General features: G+C 28.6%; 2 protein-coding genes across 5 annotated transcripts; one reads left to right on the forward strand and one right to left on the reverse strand.

Moving 5' to 3' along the window:
• Positions 1-214: 214 nt before the first annotated feature.
• LOC132939256 (uncharacterized) lies at positions 215-22494 on the reverse strand. Of its 4 annotated transcripts, none has more exons than XM_061006336.1 (5): positions 22375-22494; positions 14020-14202; positions 6503-7440; positions 1047-1531; positions 215-971 (listed from the first exon to the last, which is right to left on the reverse strand). In XM_061006336.1, the coding sequence occupies exons 3-5, from the start codon at positions 7413-7415 to the stop codon at positions 570-572; spliced, it is 1800 nt and encodes a 599-aa protein (XP_060862319.1). In that variant the 5' UTR covers positions 7416-7440; positions 14020-14202; positions 22375-22494; the 3' UTR covers positions 215-569. The 4 variants fall into 4 exon arrangements, with proteins under 4 accessions (XP_060862319.1, XP_060862320.1, XP_060862318.1 ...); XM_061006337.1 differs by lacking the exon at positions 22375-22494 and adding an exon at positions 14284-14345 and having other exon boundaries at positions 14024-14202; XM_061006335.1 differs by lacking the exon at positions 22375-22494 and adding an exon at positions 14284-14345.
• On the forward strand, positions 18559-25534 carry LOC132939260 (uncharacterized). The gene is made up of 3 exons (XM_061006340.1): positions 18559-18937; positions 22966-23569; positions 24385-25534. Exons 2-3 carry the CDS (start codon positions 22980-22982, stop codon positions 25379-25381), a joined length of 1587 nt encoding a protein of 528 aa, XP_060862323.1. The 5' UTR covers positions 18559-18937; positions 22966-22979; the 3' UTR covers positions 25382-25534.
• The last annotated feature ends 1196 nt before the right edge of the window (positions 25535-26730 follow it).

Below are 26730 nucleotides of genomic sequence, written 5' to 3' on the forward strand. Positions count from 1 at the left end.
ATTATATTATTTATCTAGATAAATCGCCACAGATAACCACACCAGATAATTAGATGATTTAATTATTTTTATCTAGATAAGATAATTAAAGAAATAATTTTATCTAGATAATTCCCAATACTGGATATCATAATTCATAGTATCAAATATTATTTATAAATATAATAACTAATAATTTATAATAATATAATTTTATTAATTTAATAATTTTTATTAACTAAGTTAAGTTAATTTTAATTTCTTATTAACTTGTAACTTGTAACGTTAAAGTTTAAACTTAACTTACATTTTTTATATATCCTATATGATCTTAACTTAAATAATAAAAACAAATTTGTTAACTTGCCCGGCCATGATAATGATACATATATAAGGTACAAACAAAGTTATTATACAGACTCAGGAGAGTTTACATAATATAGGCTTCAGATAGTACTGTTGAAGACCTGGGAAAATTAACTATCGAGAGAGTTTACAATCACTTATCAATTGCCCTATTCCCCCACCGTTCAACTTGATGGTTTATGCATTTATGATTAAACATGGCTTATAGATTTATAGAAATCCAATTATACAAAGTATTGAATACTTTTAATATATAAGGAATTAAGTCCTATCAAAATTTTTTTCGTTTTCGACAATGAAGCTCTAGTTGGATAGGTGGGACTAGACAGGATAGCAGAAACAAGCCCTCGATAAATGTCAGTGGTTGCTAGAACTGAACCTCTTGTGGCGTGTGGCAAACACCTGATGGCATCCAAAGATTCTAATTGTTGTTTGTTGGCCAGATGGATCAACCGCGTGGAATATTTTTTTAACTTCTTATCACCTAGAGACCTCGGCTGCTTTTCGTGGCACAAGATTCTTACTTCTTCCTCTTCGTCGTCCATATATTCGGTGGGTACATAGCATCGACCCAATGTTTCGCTGTCAGTGACGATATCACGGGCAATATTCACAAGTTGTAAAGCCTTAAAAAATAAGTGATGATTTATATAATTGTTAGGTAACAGAAAAAACCCTATCAAAAAAACAGATTTACTCACTCGTCCCATTTGATATGCTTTTTCTATGACATAATCGTAGTTCTTGACAAGGTCATACTTTTCGTTATCACACCTGTACATCATCACATAAACACATAATGCACCGACACTTCCGGCCACATAGGTGGAATACAATAATAAATCGTCTTCATTTCTGATTAACCTACCCTCAATATCCCATTTGTAACCTGCGAGTAACTCATCGAATGGTTTACGAGGCAAATAAAATGCTATTCTAGATAATGCCCGGAAACATGACATTTCCCCATCAGTCAATTCGGATTCGTATTTTGTCCAATCAATTTTCAATTCCTGTGGAGTTGTTTGAACGTCGTAATCTGATTTTCTGTCATGAAATAATTCGTTGATAAATCGTTCAGTTAACTCAAACTTTCGTTTTTTCTTTTCGACATCCAACTCGTCATCAATCATGTCATCCGTTACACGACAAAATGAGTATAAAATTATTAAATCCAATCGAATCCCTAAATAATAAATATTTCTCATTAGAAACAACATTACATTTATATATCTATTTATATAAATTAAAAGTCAATCATATGAATATATTTAGTACAATTTACAAGCCATTATACAAATAACTGAACTTGTACTTATATGAACAAAAAATAATATATTTTTAATAGGTACACAATCAACAATAAAATTAAATCAATTTATTTTTATCTTTATTTACTGTAAGTCAGGTATTATGTTGGTTTATTTAGTTTATTCTGGGCGAGTTGATTATTATTGATTTTACAATTATGACGTGAATTTTTTTATTTGATTTTTTAAAAAATTTTTGACACTTAATTTTTGTAGTAGAAAAATTTCTTACATTTTTAATTTTGATATATTTTCTGAGAATTGGTAATGTAATTGGTAATATCAAGTGTACCTTGTCATTGAGAACATCGTAATTCGTAATGTATGTGTTAAATTTAAATTCAAAGATAAATCAATGCATATAGGAAAAGCGATTGTGTGCGAATACACGATTACAACGATTATGTGCTGTCAGTCTATATAGTTTACTAAATATATTATATTTTTATGATATATTTATATTGCATAAAATCTTCAACATATTTAGAATAATTTAGAATAAAATTTAAATTATTTTATTAGGATAATTTCGACATTTTGTATTATGATTCAGTTTTATCTATTTGGTTCGCTGTATGGTGCATAACACTAGTTATAGTGATATGGGAACAAGCCACTTAGGTTAGGTTAGGTTAGGTTAGGGACTGAAACCGGAACCGAACCGTTCCTGGAGAAATCTAAGAACTGAAACCTTGGTTGGAACACATATTTTACTATATGCTTAGAACCGGAACAAGAACTGGAACCGGTTTTTAAAAACAATACGTTTTCTTGTTCTTTTAGGTTTTTATCGTTCTGAGAAATAATTGAACATTGTATTTAAATTGGAGTTTGATGTAAACAAATAATTATTTTTCATAGAAATATTTTTTTTATATATGACTGGTATAATTATGAACTCTAATTAATCGTATTAGACGACCGACAATGATTAATTTACAAGCATGCGAGTCGGGGATATTTTTACAGGGATATTTTGTCGTGAAACTATATTTTATTAGGGAAGAGTTATAAATAAATAAATATTGTTATTTGTAGGTATTTTGTAAACATTAGTAAAAAGCACATCATTGTTTTCGATCATTCTCGTTATATTTAAAATAAAAAAGGTGGGTAAGTGGATGTCGCTCTGCTGTACGGTAGGTTGCAAGTGGATCACTGTAATGGATGGTGTTAAATTTGAATTCAATGATATAATATCATTGTATGAGAAAAATGATTCTGAGCGAAAACCGTCAGTCATCCTATGATATTACCAAGTATATTTGATGATATTATTGTGAATAAAGTAATTTATATATAACCTATTTACGTGAAGCCTAAGAGCTTTGTGTTAAATTTACAATCTTTAGCTATAAAAGTTGAACATTTTATAAATTTTTAACTACAAAATAATTATAAAATTATAAATTTGATAAATGTTGTCAAAATTCGATCTTTAAATGCTTATAAAAAAAAATTGTGCCTATGTATTTTTAATATTTTTCAACTGATATTGTATTAATATATCAGGAGCTTTGTATTAAATTTTTACATTTTTTGGCCCAACAGATAAAACTTTATTGATATTTATTGAAAAAAAAACTAAAAAAATTGAAAACTGAAAATGTCCGTGAACAGCTCAAAAAGATTCAAAATATTTTCAAAATTGTATGGTGTATAGAAAATGCTAATATAAACATTCAGTGAAATTTTCAAGTATCTAAATTCGTTCGTTTTTGAATTACAACAAAATAAGGAAATCGCTACATGAGAAATCGATGTAGCGATTCTACATGAGAAATCGAGTGAATATCCAATGTTGTAAAAATTTGAATTTCTAACGCTCATAAAAATTTAATTTGACTTTCTTATAGACATTTTTTTTTTTTGATAAAGGTAGAAAACCTTTGAGGAATCTTGTATTACATTTTAAAACCTTATATTTAAAACGAAAAATTTTTACGAATTTTTAACTCAAAATAATTTGCAAATTTTCATGATTTTTCCATATTTTGTCAATTTATGAACTTTGAATGCTTAGAAAAAAAAACTGTGTCTAAAGATTTTTAATATTTTTCATCTGCCTTTGAAACAATATACTAAGAGCCTTCTATTAAATTGTCAAGCTTTTTTAGCCAACAAATAAAATTTTATTGATATCTTTAGAAAAAAAACTAAAAAAAAATTGAAAATGAAAATGTCCCTAAACAGTTCAAAATAAATCAAAATATTTTGAAAATGTTATAGTGTATAGAAAATGCAAATATAAACAACCAGTGAAAATTTCAAGTATCTACAGTCATTTGTTTTAAAGTTACACCAAAAACCAAATTCAATTTTGTGAAAAATCAATTTTGTGTAAAAATTCCCGTTTTTCCTTAATTTTTCTTTTGTTTATCTTGTCGCTTGTGAAAACTATTGGGAAATTTTTACTTTTGACCCCCCAAAGTACCAACTAGATTCACTTTCCTATCAGAAAAGACACTGTTGAAGAAAATCGAAGCATTTTTACAGTATGTAAAAGGTGTCCTCAGACACAAAAAAAAAAAAAATAAAATAAAAAAAAAAAAACACACATCATTGTAAAATCAATACATTCATTGCTCCGCTGAGAATCTAAAATGTGACTCGCATGCTATTAAATTAATCATTGTCGGGTGTCTAATACGATTAAATAGAGTTAATAATACCGGTTCCACGACAAAATATCCCCGACAAAATATCCCGAAACCAAAATATTTCCGCAAAAATATTCCATGACAAAATATCCCGCGTAAATATTAACTCAAAATTTAACCTTCATTATAAAAGTTTTGATTAGATTAAAAGTACCTAATAATCGCACTTTACCTATCTAAAATCATTGTCAGTTATTCGTTATTTTGTTAATGGTAAGTGTGTCGTTCGACGTTTTATATCAGTACCTACAATGCGTGTCGTGAGCTATTAGCTACCTATTAGCTATTAGTCTTAAATTATATTATTTAATGACCTGTTTTATAATTTTAAAATAAAAAAAATGCTAGAATTTATCAAAAGCCATAAAGGCAATAAATTACTAATAGTCGAAGGCTGATAATTCAGTGTACACCGAAAAAGTGAAGAAAGATAAATACTTTTAACATTTATTTAAACATATTTATTGTTTTAGATTCTGAGTGGGGCGAGGAAGCTATAATGGTTTCACAATAGTGTTTATTTTTAATTAAAAATTTTTAGATTCTGAGCGAAGCGATGAATGTATTGATTTTACAATGATGTGTGTTTTTTTTTTTATTTTTTTTTATTTTTGTGTCTGTCATCACCTTTTAGGACAGTAAAAGTGCTTGGATTTTCTTCAATAGTAACTTTTCTGATAGTAAAGTGAATCTAGTTGGTACTTTGGGGGGCCAAAAGTAAAAATTTCCCAGTAGTTTTCACAAGCGACGTGAAAAACAAAAGAAAAATTAAGGAAAAACGGGAATTTTTATGCAAAATCTGTTTTCGAGAAAATCGATTTTGGTTTTTGGTGTAACTCTAAAACAAAGGGACATGAAATGTTGACTGAATGTTTATATTAGCATTTTCTATACACCATAAAATTTACAAAATATTTTGACTCTTTTTGAGCTGTTTACGGCCATTGTCAGTTTTCAATTTTTTTAGTTTTTTTTTCTATAAATATTAATAAAATTTTATCTGTTGAGTAAAAAAGCTTGAAAATTTAATAGAAGGCTCCTAGGTTATTGTTTCAAAGGCAGATGAAAAAAATTAAAAATCCTTAGACACAGTTTTTATTTATAAGCATTTAAAGTTCAAATTTTGACAAAATACGGAAAAATCACGAAAAATAGCAAATTATTTTGAGTTGAGAATTCATAAAAATTTTTCTTTTTAAATCTAAGATTTGAAAATGTAATATAAGATTACTCATAAGTTTGTCTACCTTTATCAAAAAAAAATGTCTACAAGAAACTTAAATTAAATTTTTATGAGCGTCTGAAATTTATATTTTTACAACATTTGATATTTACTCCATTTCTCATGTAACAATTTTCTTATTTTATTGTAATTAAAAAACGAATGACTGTAGATACTTGAAAATTTCACTGAATGTTTATATTAGCATTTTCTATACACCATAAAATGTTGAAAATATTTTGACTCTTTTTGAGCTGTTTACGGACATTGTCAGTTTTCAATTATTTTAGTTTTTTTTCTATAAATATCAATAAAATTTTATTTGTTGGGTAAAAAAGCGTGAAAATTTAATATAAGACTCCTGATTTATCGTTCTAATAGCAGTTGAAAAATATTAAAAATACATAGGCACAATTTTTTTTTATAAGCATTTAAAGTTCAAATTTTGACAACATTTATCAAATTTATAATTTATAATTATTTTGTGGTTAAAAATTTATAAATTTATAAATTTATAAATTTTTAACTTTTATGGCTAAGGATTGAAAATTTAAAACAAGGCTCCACGTAAATAGGTTATATATAAATTACTTTATTCACAATAATATCATCAAATATACTTGGTAAAATCATAGGCTGACTGACCGTTTTCGCTCAGAATCGTTTTTCTTATACAATGATATTATATCATTGAATTCAAATTTAACACCATCCATTACAGTGACCCACTTGTAACCTACTGTACATCAGAGCGACATCCACTTATCCACCTTTTTTTTTTATCCTGTATACAAATTATCTACCAGAAGGAGTTCTACTATATGTATTGATTTCAACATATAGTACCTTATCTTTTAGCAAATTAATTTGGATCAAGATGGTACTTTAGAGAGGTCATTTTTCGAGTCTCTGGTTCTGTGGTACAAATATTTGGGTCTACCTATTGGTGCCTACGATGTTCTTACCGGCTGGAAAAAGAAAACTGGCAGTGGTGAATGATTTTGAAGCGACAGTAATAATTTTAATACTTTCTTTTACATCTCTCGTGACGATTTGTGGCATATTATATTCTGAGGTCGCGAATGCCGAGAACAGTTGACAAATATACTTCCAACTTATGCTAAATCGTAGTGGGTACTCCGACGTGTACGTTTCTATTACACCGCTAGCTTTATCGAAGCAAGTCCCTGCCAAGACAATGATAAGGTTTACTACGAAGAAGAAAAATGCTTCTTCTATTGGCAAGTCGTCGACAATGAATATATTTAAACTAGTCTTCTCGTTGATATGCCAGACGTTCTCCTTGAGGGCCAATTGATCAATCCAACACAGGTACAACGAAGGGACCACGATCGCAAAAGTTGACGGTATTATTTTTTTCACGAAAAAATTTCCAGATCCATACCACAAAAATATAATCACCGGAGATACCCAACATAGTATGCATCCCAAGTAAAACGTCCCTTGTCCGGGGATAATCAATTTATAACCAACGATCGTGACAATAGCCAAAATCGTCATCGGTACCCATCGAATCAATTGGTAGCTGCGTTTGTCATAGTTGAAATATAAGCACGGCGTTGACCATCGGACACAGAGCAAAGCCCATAGCGATGTCATTACAGTTTGTATAACAAAAAACATGTACTCTTCAATAGGCGCATATCCAATAGTAGCTAAGACTCTATCGGGTGGATATTTCCATGTGTCGCTGTAGATGACATAATTGTCCCATGGTGTTGTGTACACAAACGCTATGGCACTTATAAATGCAATTTTAAAAACTTCCGTGCGGTTGATAAATGGTCGTGCGATTAATGACAATACGCCAATAACCGTAAGTGTGTACTTTAAATGAAAATCTATGTAGGTTAACATTTAGACGTATTTTGGAAACCAGGAACTGAAACACAACAGAATAAACCATTAATATTATTTTTATAATTCCTAAAAAAATACTTTATCTTAATGACATAGGACATATTTTGATGTAATTAATATATCGTTCGTGAATTAGAGTAATTTGGTTCTTTGATCCGTTATTTACTAGAAGCGTTTTGGGTTTCTTTATTATAAAAGGGAATTTAATTCTATTGATCTGTATTCATAAGTGCAACTAGGGTGGTGGGTGAAAGAGTGGGCTTAGTCCACCCAAAACTACTCAAAGTCCCCTCAAGATAAATTTATCTCCCAACCCATATAATATCAATTCAAAATTAATAAATAATAATAAAGCATTTAGCTAATATTGCTCAATAAATTGACACGCACTACGCACATATTCAATTCCAGTGTCAACGATATCACCACGCAATAAACTTATAATAGATATAAGACATTTTGTAATTTTTACTTGTTTAATGTATTGTAAAGCATATTTATATTTAGTTGTCAAGTTTTATATTTTACCATTGCGAATAACTCATATTACAGGCCATATTGAGCGGAAGTTAAAAGTATATTATGTACCTATATACCTTTTTAAAAACTTAGTAAATGATAATACATCTAACTTTAAATGTAAGACTTGAAACAAATCACAAACACTTTAATAATTAGTAATCTATATAATATTATAATAAGATGTTTGGAAATTTCACTCTGTGGGTGTGCTAAATTCATGTTTTCTAAACGTATTTTAATACAACGCTATAACTTATATTTTCATATAGGTACAATAACTATATGACATGGGCGTAACTTGGGTAATTTGTATAGGGGGGGGGGGGGAGGGAAACTTTATTTTATGTCGATATACCGTACGCTTAAAGATATTTGGAGACTAAATATACTTAATCAGTGGAAACTGGAAAGTATAACATAATAATATTATTATCTAAGCTAAATCTTTATTGTAGTATGTAAAATTAAATGACATTATGGAAAAAGCTTAATAAGATGATAGTTTATTTAATAAAAACATTCTGCATTTCTATATTTTCCTATTACTTTATTTTTACATAAAATGGAATTTATTTCCGAAGTCCATAAGTTATAATTATAAACATATAAAATAATTTTAAAAAACGTCATTGTTAAGCCAATATGTACCTGAAATAATATAGGTATCAACAAAAAATGAGTAATATCCCAACAAAAACACTCTGCCAAACTCCTTGTAAAAAAAAACGCCAAGTATAAAAAAAACTGCTCTAAAAGTTGTTATATCATTTTATAGCTAAGCTTTTGAAGTATAGATATAATTTATGTCAAAATAGTCTGCTAAATAATTGAACTTAGTTTGGCGACTTAAGTTAAAAATTTAAAAATACTTAATAAGTACATAATAATAATATAGTCTACTCAAAGGTGGGCATTAAGTTAACTAGTTAGTAACTTTTTATAGTTAATTATCATTGTCGTGCAGTTAAGTTAATTTTATTTTCGTGTCATGCGTAATCAACTATTTTTTTTTTTTTATAGACAGTATACTGATTCGTTGACTCTTTTTCGATTTTGGTCATTTATTTTCGAATTATATATTATAATTATCTAATTTTTGACACAGTGTTAAACCTTAAACGTCTTGGTAAATGTTTGTGTATAACAAACTACTATGGCAGTTTATGACTTAAAATATTGTAATTTGAAAAAAAAAATTTTTATTAACTTTTAACTCAACTGAAGGCAATTGAATTGAATTAACTTAACTTCACTATATCATTGAAATATAGGCAATGTATTACTAATCAAGTTTTTTAAAATCGCAAGCCAAGCAAAATTATTTAGCAAGCTGTTTTAACATAAACGATATCTATAGTTCAAAGACTTAGCTATAAAATGATATCACTGGTTTTGAAACCGTTCTTTTTTATTCTTATCGTTTTTTATACGGAGTTTGGCAGTGTTTTTGTTGGGATACTATATTATATATTACTAGTAACCTAACCTAGTATAATTAGTAGAAACATGACATATACATATTTTTTTACAAAATATATATTTATAAAAACAACCAATTCTCTGGCACGGGGAACGCCGGTCGGAACAGCTATAGTAATTAGATAATAATGAAACTAGAGAAAAAATAATTATTTTGTTATTTATTATTTTTATAATAAAAATTGGCAATGAATATGGGGATAAGATCCACCGGATTACTTTAAATATATATATATTTAGGAGCTACAGCCCCCTCCCCCCACCAGAGATGGCTTGATCATGCTAATAGAACAAAAATAAAAAAGTTTGGGATGGGTGTCGTTTTAATAGGTATACTAGGTCTTGGTAATCAGTGTCCGGTATAGCCGTATAGGTAGTATTAAATATGAGAATGGTTAATTTGATGGCTAATTCATTATTAGCAATAAATAGATACAATCACATACCTACCTACATTAACAATCAACTTATGAAGTTTTAAACAGCTTGATGACGAAAATTGCCTGTTTAAAATTAAAGAAAATTTTGATATTGACGATATTAAACAAGTATTATTAAATAGTAGCTTTCACTAGATTTGTTAGTTGCACAACCTGCAAACTTTCAATATCTTAAATGCGGCGTTTATGGAATAAAACATTTCTGAGTATGATTTCACGTAGATAAGTAATAAGAATTTACAAAAATAGTTTCATTGTATAAATGTGTTGTAAATATTATTTAATAATAACATTCTATGTTGTAGCCAATGGTGATGAGATAAACTTCTGACTACTTTTATAGCATTCTATAGTTTAGTATTATTAGCAGTGTTCAGACTTATCTAGATAAATTTATTTAGATGAATATTTAGATAATTATTTGTTTATCTTTTATCTTATCCAGATAAATAGTTACAAGGTATCTAAACGTTCATCTTAGATAATTTTTTTACTAATCTAAATAAATTCATCTGATACATTTTTAATTGATAAAAATCGTGAAATTGTACAAACGCATTTTAATTATTTATACAGATTCTCAAACCAAGTTTATGGTTTATAAATAATGTAATTATTTTTAATTTTATCATTATTATTATTATGATCCTAGTTCCCAACTAAAGTATACCTAAATTTAAAACCCATTTAAAAAAAAATTGTATCTTTTCTATCTAGATAAATAAGTATTCATCTTTATCTTTATCTAGATGAATATGAGTTAGATTATGTTTTATTTCTATCTAGATACATTTGAGTTCCATTATCTTTATCTTTATCTAAATAAAAAAATACTCATCTTATCCGAACACTGATTATTATACTACATAAATCTGATAAATTATAATATAATGTCTTATTATATAATTTTAAATTTCAAATTTACTTATTCAAAAATGTACTCACCTTATATTTTTAATCGGTGTATCAAAAAAAGTTAAAATAATTTAAAAAAACTAAATACATCAACCTTATAAGAATATAATACCCATAATAATTTATTATTAAACTCTGTCTGTGATTGACGATCATATGAAATTAATCATATAAATTAAATTGTGTTAGATATTAATGCTAACTACTGGGTAATTAAAACTTTTACAAACTTTTTAAATGGAGGGGACGATTTTTTTTTACTATAAAATTATCGATAAAATAAATACTATTGATAAACGTATGGATATAGGTACTATTACTAAAGCACAAATATTATATTTTACGGTCGTATTACGGTGTATTAACAATTGATAGCAGCAGTGGAATAGTATTATACACACAGAGCCTACTCTGTTGTAGGCTATACAGCGGGGGGGGGGTGAGGGGGGGGGAGAAGAAAGGTTCATCATCAATACGGATACAAAATATAGAGGGTAATAGGTGAAATTAATTATTTCAGTAATGACAAAAATGCACCTAAAGATAAACTTTAACTTAAGTGTAATTAATTTAAATATGTATAAGAAAACTAATTACCGTTATGTAACGTACATTGTTTTTATCTATTAACGTACAAATAAATAATAATTTTATTTAACACAATAGCACCTCAGTAAGTGTTTAAACTGTCGGAATTCGAAACCACTAATGGTTTTAATGTTTCCAATATTTCGATTGTGTGTCCAAAAACAGTTTGGTTTTTTTCCATTTTTAAAAAAAGGGGATGGTTGGAAATCGCTCTGTTGTGCAGTAGGGATCGAGTGTACCTCGTTATTGAGTAGATCACATGTAATGGGTGTGTTAAATTTGAATTCATTGAATGATAAAATGATACATACGAAAAACAATTCTGAGCAAAGGCCGTCTTTCAGCCTATTATCATATAGGTAGATTATAGATATAATATATATTAATATATATAAAGATTTCATCAGCACCTACATAGTTGAGAAAGTATATATTATAGCCATGTATAGCATGTATAGGAACTTACTTAAAGCAAAATTAGCTATAATTCTGCTATAAATATTTAATCGTACCTAATGATAAAAAAATATCCTGTATTTTAATGATAGGATTTTATAATACATTTTTAAGTTATATTAATGTAAATAATACGCGAATCGATAAACGTGACTGTTTCTAATAACAAAAAATAATTGATGAACAAATTGTAATTTCTCACAGTTATTGGCATTCTCGGGAATTGCCTAAACCCACTTGCCAGCCGCTACCCGTACGGCTGTGTCTATTATAATAAATTGTGTTTTCCATAGCGGCAGATATTATAGTACAATAATTGAATCATAAATATTATATACAAATACAACAGTTGCAATTAGGTAATGCACACGCACGTAATATTCCAATATGTATTATGTATATAACGAGTTATTAACGATTGAATAAACAAATAAATTGTAATAATAACAAATATTATATATTATATCGAAGAGTCTCACTAGAGACTCCTTTCTGTGCGCAAGAAACACCGATTAAAAAAACAGCACACAAATGACGATAGCGAGACTATTACCCATTAAGAGGATGTCAGCGCACTATTTGTTTTCTCCCTCTTGCCCACGCGCAACATAGACGAAACGCATTTGCGCAGAATCGTTTTTTCTATGTTTTTAAGTAATTTTAAAATAAAATCACCCGTTACAAAAAAGAAAGAAAATAATATTTTAGAGGGTATGACATATCGGTTTTATATTTTATTGTTATTTGACTTTGTATTCGATTTTCAAAAAAAAAAAAACAAAAACATTTTGTAAATTAGGTATAACGCACCAGTTGCAATAAGGTATACACGATAGTTACAGACTTGCTCAATCGAACCATTCTTGATGACCCGCGTATATTCCGCGGTAATCGGAAAAAAAAATCTCCAGACTACAATACTATACTAAACGTACCTATACTATGTTTTTAACTATATTATTTGACATATCGATCATTCGAAAAATTTTTATATGCTATATTTTTGAAGTTGTTAAGTTAATGAAGTTCAATTACACATATAATATATTATCGTAATTCAAAACATAATATTATTTATAATATATAATTTTTTTAATAGTATAATATAATATACGTATTTGTTATTAAATATTAATAATGTGGTAAATGGTAATTATTGTAGATACTAATATTAACGTTTAAAAAAATATTTGTTCAACCATTTGCATGCGGTATTGTGAGTACCTAATATTGTAGTCTGGGGATTTTTTTTCCAGGGTTCATATTTCGTGATAAGGAATACGTAATATTATGTCATAATGTCCGTTACACCGGTAATGACGACGAAGGCTCAGGATGAGCAATGACGACGCGTTCGGCGGCTCGTGCGCTCCATGCCGGGGCCCGGGTCTTCACGCAGGCCGCAGGCCCACACTCGACGGCGGTGCCGTGTTCTGTTCCTGACTCGGCTGGCGCTCTCCGTTCCGTCACAGAACACGGGACCGACCGCATCGCCTTCGCAAGTGGCCCCAGAATTCCCAAAACGCTCACATTTTCATATTTGAAGCAAAATACATTGTTCCGAGATGTCATTGTAAAACGTGCTCCGGAAAAATAATTGAAATCCACAAAAAAGTACTTCGGAAAAGTAAAAAATACTTTCTGTGCGCTAGATTAATCGATTGGTTGAAAAAATAGAATTTTGATGTTAATAAAGAAGTGAAATCAAACCCAAAATGCTGTGCCTCAACTTGAAAAAATATCAATTCACAAAAATGTCAACATGTTCAACTGCACAAACATTGAAAAAAAAAATTAGCACAGAACGGCGTATATTAATGATAAAATTAGCCATAAATCGGAGTTGTCGACTTGTTTACGAGTTAATAATCTGCCTGTCTCGAATTTTTGTTGACAATCTATAATTCGCGCCGTTCTGTGCTAATTTTCCTATCAGAAAAGTTACTGTTGAAGAAAATCCAAGCACTTTTATACTGTCCTAAAAGATGATGACAGACACAAAAAAAAAATAAAAAAAAAATAAAAAAAAAATAAATAAAAAAAAAAACAAACATCATTGTAAAATCAATACATTCATCGCTTTGCTCAGAATCCAAAATTCTAGTACTTACGACATTTATTTCGTTTACACTTCACAACATTTTTTATTCTATATAATTTAGTATTTACTACTATATGATATATAAAAGTATGTTACCTACCTACATAAATGATTATGATCTTCTTCTTCTTTTTCTTGACCAGCCATCCCGACTACATGGATCAGCCACCCTTATTCTACACGGCTACATTTCTCTAAGGTTCTATGCCCCGCCTAAGCTTTCCTCAATAGGGCATAGAGTAACAGTTATTTCTATTGAAATGACCTGTTTCTTCCAATTTACCTGTCATCAAAAAAAAAAAACATTGTGAAACCAAAAACAAAAACTGAAAGAAAATGTAATTTTCCTTTTATTTAAATTTACCTACAACAGGTTGTATAAAATCTTCACAGTTCACATTTTTATTTTATACAACTTAAAGTTTTTAATAGGACTTATTATTTATTATTATTTATTATGTTCATAGAAAATTAGAAACTATATATTATGCTTAAGTAGCCCCTTAATTAACAGCAAAAATATTATTTATCAACCTATACCTATGTATAGTGATTATTTTATGCGAGTTATTAGTTGTAATTATATTTTTTAATATTAAACATTTTCATATTATAAACCATGTAAAATTATTTCATGTTAAAACTTTATGATTTAAAACCTAAACCTTTAACCTAACTATAATTTATTATCTATTATAACCGTATTAATTTTCGATCTTAAATAGTTAATTTAATATTAAATAATCGTTTAAACTATATTATCGATTGATTAACCGCTTCTCTTGGCGATATTAATTTCTTTAATTATAAACCTTATTAATGTATACTAATGATGTATTATGCGTGATGTAACAATACCTATATTACCATTTACTATTGGTTATATACACTAAGTTGTATTTATAATCAATGTTATTACGTCTAATGTTTGCTACATTTTAATGAATAATATAATATATATTATATAAAATTTTTGGAATCTGATCTCATAAAATGTATTAATATTACTTCATATAATTTTCGGTTATGTAACTTAATTATTAATTTAATTATAATAATATATGATATAGGTACCTCAGATAATAATATTAATACGATAGCTATTGCTCAACAATAAATCGTATATTTTAGATTCTTATAATTGTTCTTCTTGTTCTTTTCCTGTATGCCAAGACTTTCGGTGGTCATAACTCACGACTAATCTGCCTTTTTCCCAGATTCGACTTCTTGAACGATAGAATACGTCAGTACAAATAATTTGATACCAAAATAACCATTTCTTAAACCTTTTCTGGTTTTTTCCCTGTACCCTTCATATAAAGAATCACTGAATATGAATTGGTATACGATGATGTATGTTTATTTTTCATCTATGTATACCTAGTAGCGTAGCCAGGATTATGAAATGGAGGGTGTTCAAGTATAGGTTAAAACCAAGTTTTTACAGTTTTCGTATATAAAATTTATGTGAGAAGGTGGTCAAGTCAGTTATTTAAAATTGAATATTATACTTTTGTTTTGTAGATAATTTTACGCTGGATCGACGGGTAGCACTGATATTTGGCTAACTATTTCCACAGATATATATTAAATAAGTCTACTTCTTAATAATATTATCGGGAGTTTACCAATTGCGCTTAAAATTACATTTTCATATACCAATTATTGCGCTCTAAACATTTTATAGGGTCGATATACCAATTGCGCTCTAATATTTTTAGGGTCGATAGACCAATTGCGCTTATACATTTTACATTACCTAAGGAAAACTTTTTAGTTATTTATAATTATATAATAAATTAATACACTAACTGATTATTTTGCTAGTATTAATGCATAATACATTGTGAGATTTTGAGTACTTTACTACCTATTAGCACTACTAACCACGCATGAATCAAGAGGAGCACTCAACTCATGACCTATACGTCACGTGTTGACTCTATGGCCTAAACTAAAATAAAATAATATTAATAATAATAAGATAATAGGTGATTAAATCATAAAGTAATAAGATTTTGAGTTTAAGGTAATCATGATGTTGTATTTTACATGTTTAAAGAATAATAATAATTTGAGCATGGCATTACAATTTAGAATAATACAATCTGGCTTCACAAATTGTGCATGTCCACTTTATTCCATTTTTTGAGATAGTACATTTTCGAAACTTAAACTCATCGAGAACTAATAACGGTTATCGGTTTACCTTTTTCACTAAGAGCTTAAACAAGCTATATTGTAACGTCAAACAACTCAAACTAATGCTAAACGACTAAAACTAACAAGACATAAGTATTGGGTATCATCAATGTGTTATATTCTATATACAGCATTACAGTTTATTGTGTGCAACGAAACAATTAGGCTGATAAAATATATACCGATGATAATTAAAACTTGTTTTCGTCCATCACTCAAATGCATACTCCCGTGATCAAAATATATGCGTAATAATAATATCGTTTGATCGAATTCCCGATACTGTTATAAAATATAATATTATAACCAGTAATCAATTGATCAATAAATAAGTTTTTAATTTTCAAGCATTTTAGTGCGTACATTGTTTAAGTTATGTTCAATGTTGATGGAATTAGATCGAACAACAATATTTTTATATCTAAAGGTAGCCGCTAGGCAAATTTGAATACAAACGCAATTGGTATATTGACCGTAAAATATAAAGAGCGCAATTGGTAAAAATCGCTCAAATGTGCACTTTTCCTAAAATATAACAAAATATGCAAAAATATGCAAATTCAAACTTTGTATTTAATTTTGCCATTTCATAAGACAAATTTATAACTTATCTAAAATAATCTGCGACCACTACAATAAGACATGCAAGCAGTCCCGAACCCTATAAACAATATATTTATTAGGGGGAAATGTCAATGGGAGGGGGGGGGGGTGGAGACGGAGACAGTTAGTCTTAGAAGTTTCAAGTAGGTACCTACCTACAAAATATTTTTAAATTACAAGAAAATAACTAAAAATTATGCTTGGGTATTTAATATGTAATTATGTCCAAATTTGAACTTAAAATAACCATAAAAGAACTGTATTTATATTTTGTTTAAATATTTTGGTTATAGAAGTAACTACATCCGTGGAACTTTGTTTTAAATTTTAAATTTTTAACCATAACAGTTGGACATTTTATACATTTTTAACTACCTGCGAAATACTTTGATCTTTTTTTTCTTTGAATATCCAATTTCGTTTTTATGGTAGGTATATAAGAAAATATAGAGGACAACAAGGACTTAACAAGTCACTAGCTGTCACGTGGTTGCGAGCGTGAACGGTAAACGATTTATTGATCTAATCAGTTTCCGCCGGGGTTGAATTATCCCTAATTTTGCTGAGATAAAATATCTCTAGCAAAACTTTACCAGGGGTAAATAATCACTAGTGAAATTTTACCCTAAGGGCTATTACATCGGTAGTCACTGGTTATTATTTACCCCCGGTAAATATTCGCTAGGTATATTTTACCCCAGCTAAAATGTTACTAGGATTTAAATAGGTATTTCACACCTATGAAATAAACTTCTGGCAAAATTTTATTAGTGAATATTTATCCCCCTGGGGGTCAAATTACAAGGTTTTCAGTTAAACTGGACAATACGGAAATATAAAATGCCGTTATTGTTCGTAATTATTATTTTTTTAAAACTTATCGTTAAGTACTTCATACACCGGGGCCGGACATAGTCGTACTTAGAAAGTGTGGAGGGGAGGGGCAGTGAGAACATTTTCTTTTCAAGGGTACCAACTTCAGGAGCCCCGAAGTGAATCTTTGACACTTGCATAAATACAGTAAAACCTCTGAATACCGGACACTCTCGGTCATTGAAATTTTGTCCGCTATTCAAAGGGTTAATTTAGTAGAAAGTTTGTAGCTTGTTCTTAAAAAATTTCCTTTATTCTGAGGTGACCGCTATTTGGAGGTGTCCGTTAAGGGAGGTTTCACTGTTTATAAATATAAATAAATACAAATAAGTCAGGAAAACGTTTTTATTCGGGTGTCATACTGTCATGTTCCCAGCAGAAATTGGAAAATGCTAAATATGTAGGTAAGAGACTATTATAATTTATAAGTTATAATCATAAGCGAGACTAGACAATTTTATTAGGACAGGGAAAATTATAAAATATAAGTATTTAATTTTAATTTTAAATTCCGCTTAGTGCGTATGTTAACCAGTCAGTAATCAGTATTAGGTCAGGCCATGGCCTGACACATATTTTCGCCTGTAAATATAATACTACCTCCCATTACAAAATTATTGTGAAATATAGTGGCATATAAATTGCACAGTGCATGTACTATGTACATGATTAATTGATAACTAAAAAACATACAAATTGTCCAAGGTCGACTGACCACGACGTCGACACGTCGTGTATTATAATTCTTACAAAATATGTAAAATGTGTTGACATTTTTATCGACGCACATTTATGTGTAATTTACCGTGATATAGGGTAAATTATTTATCGTTTAAAATTTTGGAAGTTACCCGAGTGTGATTCAAAATAACTCTTTTTTTATGTCCCGAGTGCGTCCGAAATAAATAATAACCTGATTACGTTCCAAAAATAAAAGATCATGCTTTTGCGTCACACACATATTAGGTCATTATTATTTGTTTTATTACCTCGGTTTACATACATCCATTTTTACAAATTTTATAAATCTGTGTGTGTGTACTAATTCCTACAATATATTTTATTTTTTATCTCTTATTTATTGATTAGACGTATCAGTTATCATAAATTAGTATACATTAATACGATTTTCCTACCACTGCCAAATTTGTTGCTGTACAAATTACGTAAGAATAAAAATATAAAGTAAATCATTAACACTATTTGTATTACCTACTAAATTAATAGTTGATCAACAGTCCGATATCTTTAAAGTTTTGGCTACGAACCAGCTATGACGCACTCGAGAAATTCAATATAAAAGACAACAACGAACTACAACACGGGCTATTAAAAAAAAGGTAAAAATTAATAACTGGACGCTTTAGGACATCCCTAAATTATATAATAATTGTTCTTACTTACCTATATTGACTATAAAATAACAATAACCTACTTAATACTTTTATATTTTATTGTGTATAATTGAATTATTGTTATCCTACATTTTTAATATTAGTGCATTGTACTTTAATTCACCAATAATTTTAGAATAACTATGTACATTGTTAAATATGATAAAATAGATTTTAATTTTAGTTTGACATTTTTTTTAATTTTAATCAAATATAAGCTTATGTAATATTATTCTTATGTTACGCCATTTTACCTAAATATGGAACATATTCTCGAAATTTTATCGATTGGTAATATTATAACGTCAGGACACTATTTTTTTTTTATTTTTTTTATTGATCTTGAGCCCGGCAGCTGAGGCCATTAGCTATTTTTAGTTTTTACTGTAGGTTATTAAGTCTGTAGGAGGAGGAACACGTATGTGTTTAGTTTGGCAGAACTTTTGATTGGGCACCCGTAGGTATCTGCCATGCCCGGGTGGGGGATAGCGACACTTGTTCTCCGGACACCGTGACTTGTCCGAAGAAAAATGCCACCCATGGCCTAGGAATCGAACTCGGGTCGACTGCGTTGCAGCCGACGCCTTAGTCCGCTCGGCCACTCCGTCCCCCCGCACACACTAAATAGGAATCGGGTAGTCGATTAAGTCGGGAAAAGTATTATAATTGAGGTGGCAACTAAAATATAAAAGTTGAAAAACTTGCATCACTGCACCAGGACCCTTAACTTAACCCTTTTTTTGATACTAATTTTGCTTAGAAATGTCCCCAGCTTACTGAAAAATACATGTTGTGTAGAGCAGCGTTTCTCAAACTGTCGGTCACTGGTGGGTCATGAAATATTTTTTGAATTATATAGATTTCAAGAAATTTATGTTAAATTAATATTAAATATATTATTATGTTGTTAAATATACTTATATTATTATAGTAATATAGTACCAAAAATCACGTGAGTAATAAATAATAATTCGTCGTATATTTATTTATTACGACGGGTATTAATACGCCTCGTTATTAAAAGTATATTATTTTGTAAAAATATATTGATTATAAACCTATAAAATAATAAATACCCAATAAAAGTAATAAGCAAATTTTGTTTTTAAAACTGCTTTTTAAAAAGTTAAACCACGTGGGTCGTGAACGATTTTTCGGGGGAAATTTGGGTCGCGGCACAACAAAGATTGAGAACCACTGGTGTAGAGTATTTGTTTTCCAGGAAGCAACATTCCAAATAGTGTGCTATAACTCCCTAGAACCCCCCCCCCTCCTGGATCCAGGGCTGGCAGTAGGGCCACTTGCGACATCTACTCGCTAATTATTGTCCTTCGCTCTCAAACTATAAAGTATACTTAAATTTCCTTTTTCCTCTTTCGATTTAAACTTTTTCTACATTAATGTCCTCATAATAAAATCCATACCTAATTCTATGATTGGTTTTAAATTTAACTGTATGACCTTTGAGATTTACACGTGATTACGGTCGTTTCTGTTTCGATTATTATTATTATTAACATCATTATTTTTTATTTCTCTTCCTGCGTTTTGCCTTTCTCAAATTAATAGTCGATAAAATTATTTCGTATTAAATTTTAATTTAAAAAAATAATTTATCTTTCTGACAAATAACTATTCCATTATTAAGTATAAAATAATACAAATATTTATTTTTTATTTTATCAGACGATTATGAAACGTATCTAAAATATAATACATGATCGTTCATCAGTTGTTCCTAAAGCAATTAAAAAATATCAAAAATATAAGCACAATGTATATTTATAGATATTTCAAGTTCAAATTGTTCTGGAATTGAATATTCAAACAATAAATAACAATTTTACTCATTTTGTTGAATTCAAAAATTATTATTCATAAAAACTTGAAACTTTGCCGCTAAGACTAAAATTATTATTTACAATACTCAAAGAAACTTTCAAAATATTTAGAGTAAGATTAAGTTATTTATACAGTAATGAAATTAAACAATTTGCCCTGCAGCCTTGGCTTAAAATTTAAATATATTATTTATTAGTTTTGTATCGCACGAAACGTAGCAACTATGTTTTTTATTTCAAATATTGAGCTTATTTTGTTTTACAATCATGTATGTATTTTTTTCGTTGATTTAAATTTTAAATTAATTAAATTAAGTACATTATATGACATACCTATATTAAATACATACATAGGTATACAATTATTAATACTAATTACAGTTCACAACGTGTTTAATTCTAGTTCTTAAAGTGCCCCGCTGATATAAACTCGGTAATTTATTGGCTACCTATGTACACAACAATAAAATAATATAAATTCACACCAGCAAAATGCATTCGGAATGAAAAACCCTCATCCCAGGATCCACAAATACCAAACGAAAAAAATTCCAACAAAACAACTCAACTGAACAACCAAAAACCTCCAAAACCACAAAAAATTACTCTTTGCACTGCCAATTATCAAAACAGAAACAGCAAAATACTTTAAAAAGCCATGACGCACAACTTCAATACACATAGGTACATCACAGACTGATAGATCCTTCATCAGTTGTTCATTTAGCAATTTCAGAATATCAACAACACATAGGTACACAGGCACAACGTTTTTTTTATAGACATTTCAAGTTCAATTTTTTTATAGAATTGAATATTTAAACCAAAACTAATGCGTTTAGTTATTTTGTTACAATTCTAAAAATATTATTCATAACAATACTTCAAACTTCTCTGCCACAACGTATATTATTATTTAATAATTTAATATACACTTTAAAAATATTTTGATTAATTAAAGCTATTTATACCTATAGCTATTTAAGTTAATTATACCTATGTATACCACGAACCTATGCATGGATCGTCCTATCGTGCATCACCACGTCAGTACCTATTGACTTATAAGTTAATAACAGCTGTATATAATATAACGATACATAATATTATTACCTATATGTGATTTGTTTTTATCAAATATTAGTTCAACCTTCAACTTATCATATAACTAATAGAAAATTAAATCACTAATAAAAATATAAATATAAAATACTTTGTACAGTCTCCTGCCATATTACGATTTTTTTTATCACACAACAACAATATACGTTCCTAAAAAGTTTAAAAAAGGTCTTCAATCATGAAGGAAAAATATTTCTAATTATTAATTAACAACATTATTATTACTATTTGACTTGTGTTTCTATAAAATTGTAAAAAAATAATGAATAATGTAGTGTTAAAAACATTAAATAGTATGGGGTAAAGTCCCACAAATAAAATCTAGTGCTATTATAACACACATTATTATCTACATTAAATCAGATTCTATATAAATTGTATAAATTACTTTTTGAATCTGTTATACATTAAAGTACCTACCAACGAGTATATTCTTCGGTCATTGTACCATTCATAAGCTATTAATACTAATAGATAATAATATTTATATAGATACCATCAGATTTTTTAAATTATTTAATTTAATATAAGAATTTATTATTTTTAAATTAAACGGTTATATTTATAAATTTTCACAAATTATACAACTAAAACAAACTAAGTTCTAACTAAAGAATATATAACTTTATGTAGGTGGCTTAAAGTCCGATATAAAATAAGTTTTTTCAACTGGTCAACAACAAGCAGGAAGTTGAAGGTTACCTACTACTTACTAGTTATTAGTTAACTATGTCTATACCTGCTATAAAATAAAAGTCTACAACATAAATTATAAAATCAATATCTACGTGAATTGACAGTAGATACCTATAATGCAAACTAACGAAGCCAAACTATGTGCCAAAGTATGTAACTAAACATACTGTTATTCTGAAAACATAAAATATATTTTTAATTTGAATGATAAATTATATAGGTAATCTGTATATTATTTATCATTTATTATGTAAATATTTAATTTTTTAATAGTATTAATATTTATGTTTATTATATTTATATATATATATATAGGTAATATTGATAAAATGGTGGTTAAAATTATCATCATCGGAGCTGGAGTTGGTGGTACAGCAGCAGCTGCTAGACTTAGCAAAAAAGGATTTCAAGTAGAAATTTATGAGAAAAATTCATATAATGGTGGAAGATGTTCACTCATTCATCACAACGGACATCGATTTGATCAAGGCCCATCATTGTATCTGATGCCTAAAATATTTGAGGAGACATTTGAAGATTTGGGAGAGGACATTAAAAATCACATCGATTTATTGAAGTGTCCTTCTAATTACAGTGTACATTTTCACGACGGGGAAACATTCGAACTTACCACAGATATATCAAAATTATCTCGTTCTTTGGAAAAATACGAAGGCAGTGGTGAATCAACATTGATTAATTTTTTGAGATATTTAAAGGAAACCCATGTACACTATCAAAGGGGCGTTAAAGTTGCACTCAAAACCGATTTCCAACATTGGTATGATTTTTTCAATCCAAAATTTTTACCAGACATAATCCAACTACATCTATTGGACACTGTTTACGCCAGAGTTTGTAAGTATTTCAAGAGTGACTACATGAGAAAGGCGTTTTCATTCCAGACTATGTACTTGGGGTAAATATAAAAATGGGCGTCACCGTTTTCGGCCAAAACGTACCCTTCTCTTTTCGGCCAAGACTTACCGTTCCTTTTTCGGCCAAAACATACTGTTCCTTTTACAATTATGACAACTGAACTTAACAATTTTTATATTTAATGAAATGTATGGTTGAATCCAAAAATGTGATTTTTTGTTAAACATTCTTACCTAAAATTGAGTGAAAAAATAATAAAATAAAACAATTGGCAATAAAATGGTTAACATATTATTAACTTAGTCAAATAAACTAACAATTAATTTTTGTTTAAAAAATGTTTCTATTTTTATTACTTTTACTCTTCAATGCAAGTTTAATTTCGTTCATAGTCGGTTATATTTTACTATCGTAATTACTATTATATACCTATTCTTATTACCTATATGTGTTATATGACTATATTAATTTTTATTCGATTAATGTAAGTAATAACATTGATTATAAATACTAATATAAATATATAATATAATCAATCGTAATAATAATATATTATAAAAGCTTATTGCCAATTGTTTTATATTTTATTTTTTTCAGTTTTTTTACAGTTGTAGGTAATAATGTTAAAAAAATCACTTTTTTGGATACAATCGTATTTAATTAAATATAAAAATTGTTAGGTTCAGTTGTTATAATGGTAAATTTTAAAGAAAACTGTGGGTGCTGGCCGAAAAGGGAAAGGTAAGTTTTGGCCGAAAAGGGAAGGGTACATTTTGGCTGAAAAGGGGGCCGCCCATAAAAATGTCAATTAATAATACAATTTAAATAAAACTAAAATTGTTTTTAAATTTTTAGAATGTCACCGTATGATGGCTTAGCTGTATATAGCTTACTTCAGTACACTGAAATAGCTGAAGGGATTTGGTATCCGAAAGGAGGCTTCCATAAAGTTTTGGAAAGTCTTGAAAACATTGCTGTACAACATGGGGCAAAGTTCAATTATAATGCCGATGTCCAAGAAATAATAGTGGATGACAAAGGAGTGGCAAAAGGAATCAAAATGGTGAATGGTGATGTGGTAAATAGTGACATTGTAATTTGTAATGCAGATCTCGTATACGCGTACAACAAACTTTTGCCAAAAACGTCATACGCTGAAAAACTCGGGAAAAAAGAACTGACTTCGTCCTCGATATCATTTTATTGGTCCATGAAAACAATTGTGTCACAATTGAAAGTTCACAACATTTTTTTGGCCGACAAATATAAAGAAAGTTTCGATCAAATATTCAAGGATCACACGTTGCCCGACGAACCATCGTTTTATGTTAACGTACCTAGTCGCATCGATCCGACAGCGGCGCCAGAAGGAAAAGACACAATCATTGTTTTAGTACCGGTGGGGCATATATCAAATGTTCCTAATATTGATTTCGATCAACATGTGAAGAAAGCTAGGAAACAAGTAATCGATACAATAGAAAAAAGATTGAAGATATCCAACTTCAGAAGTATGATCGATCATGAGATAGTGAACGATCCGAGAACATGGCAAAACAATTTTAATTTATGGAAAGGGTCTATACTAGGATTATCTCATTCATTATTTCAAGTTTTATGGTTCAGACCTAGTTTGAAATGTAAATTATTTGAAAACTTATACTTTGTCGGTGCTTCGGTGCAGCCTGGTACTGGTGTGCCAATAGTTTTATGTGGTGCAAAATTGCTAGAAAAACAGTTGTGTGATAGGTTCTTGAATAGTAAAGTTACAATAAGCTCATGGACGAAGTATGTTTCATTTTTAATGGGTATCATTATAGCACTTCTGATTTTTTGCACTTCTGTATTTTAATAATAACAAAGTATGTGTAACTGACCTACCTATGTGTAACACGTGTGCTCAAGTGTTATTTGTATATATTTCAGGCATTTTTGTTTGCTTTTTTTAATATATTTTCAAAAACTTTAAATTTATAGTTATTAAATTCAGTACCTATATAATTCAGTTTTTAAATAAGTTATGAGAATTTTTAATTTACTCTATAATATTATATACGCATGACATGCTAAATAATTGAACCATTGTTTTCTAATTATAATGTTCTTACCATCGAGTTTCATAATATGTCAATTCACTCTAATTTTTAAATTAATGAAGCTATACATGATCTGCTGAGCGTAAATTTACTATACGTAAGGTACGCACTTTAAAATGGAGACAACAAATGCCAGTATTACGTCCTCTTAAAATTAAAACTTGGGTATTTAATTTATTTAAATTTTGAATAATACATCAATTTGAATAGACTTTTAGCTATATTTTTGCTTTCACTATAAGTCCTCAAGTTATTAAAATATAATAATAACCCAAGTACCTACATGTATACCTTATTTTGTATACACTTTTTTTTAATGTATTCTACTTTAACTATGGGAAGGTAGTTAAAGTTAAAGACCTTGGTAAATATTTTGTAAATTGGATTTATTTCCGTAATAAAGATTCTTATTATAATTATATTTATGTTCATAATTTATGCTTAGTTAATAATAATTTATTATGTTATACATAAACCATTTATAAGGCTAACACGTAAGGTATTATCTAACTAATATATGCATCGAATTCTAAAAGTCAAACGAAATAATTTGTTATATAATAAAAATTTAAACGTCTGCCATAATATACATTCCACTATTTCCTAACCATAAAATCAAACACCATAATGTACAGAGTGATTCTTTTAATTGTAAATACTCATTATCATTTCAAACTTAGTCTAAACATCGAATTTTGAATGAGTAGTTACTAGTTAATTAGATACAAGTATTTAAAGTTTAGATGAGTGAAGTGGGGTGAAAAAATATTCGTACCCCAAAAAATTATTGACAACTTCTACACAAATCTAAACTTAAAAAACAATTAATGACACGCAAAACATTTCAATCATTATACAAAATGTATTAGGAACAACATCGTTTTTAATGGTAAAATAAAATAGTAAATGTAGAATAACTTATATAAAATATTTTTTTTGTTTTTAAAACTACAGGCTTAGAAATAATAAAATACAATACAAAATAAATCATAATTAATTTTATTTGTCATATGAAATACCATGCAATTGCCCCCCGACCTTGATGCTTCAATTCATGGTGGGTGTTCGCTATCTATACTATATAGATGTCTGTGATCGACCAGTC

The sequence above is a fragment of the Metopolophium dirhodum genome, chromosome 2, assembly GCF_019925205.1.
Source record: "Metopolophium dirhodum isolate CAU chromosome 2, ASM1992520v1, whole genome shotgun sequence".
Lineage (NCBI taxonomy): Eukaryota > Metazoa > Arthropoda > Insecta > Hemiptera > Aphididae > Metopolophium > Metopolophium dirhodum.

Excerpts from the sequence above, each read along its gene's own strand:
- LOC132939260 (XM_061006340.1), top strand. The coding sequence starts at position 22,980 with ATGGTGGTTAAAATTATCATCATCGGAGCTGGAGTTGGTGGTACAGCA. Across the intron at positions 23,570-24,384 it reads TTCCAGACTATGTACTTGGG|AATGTCACCGTATGATGGCT; the intron begins GTAAATATAAAA and ends TTAAATTTTTAG.
- LOC132939256 (XM_061006336.1), bottom strand. The coding sequence starts at position 7,415 with ATGTTAACCTACATAGATTTTCATTTAAAGTACACACTTACGGTTATT. Across the intron at positions 1,532-6,502 it reads CAGTTTTCTTTTTCCAGCCG|GGATTCGATTGGATTTAATA; the intron begins GTAAGAACATCG and ends TTTATTATTTAG. Across the intron at positions 972-1,046 it reads AAGCATATCAAATGGGACGA|GCTTTACAACTTGTGAATAT; the intron begins GTGAGTAAATCT and ends TTATTTTTTAAG.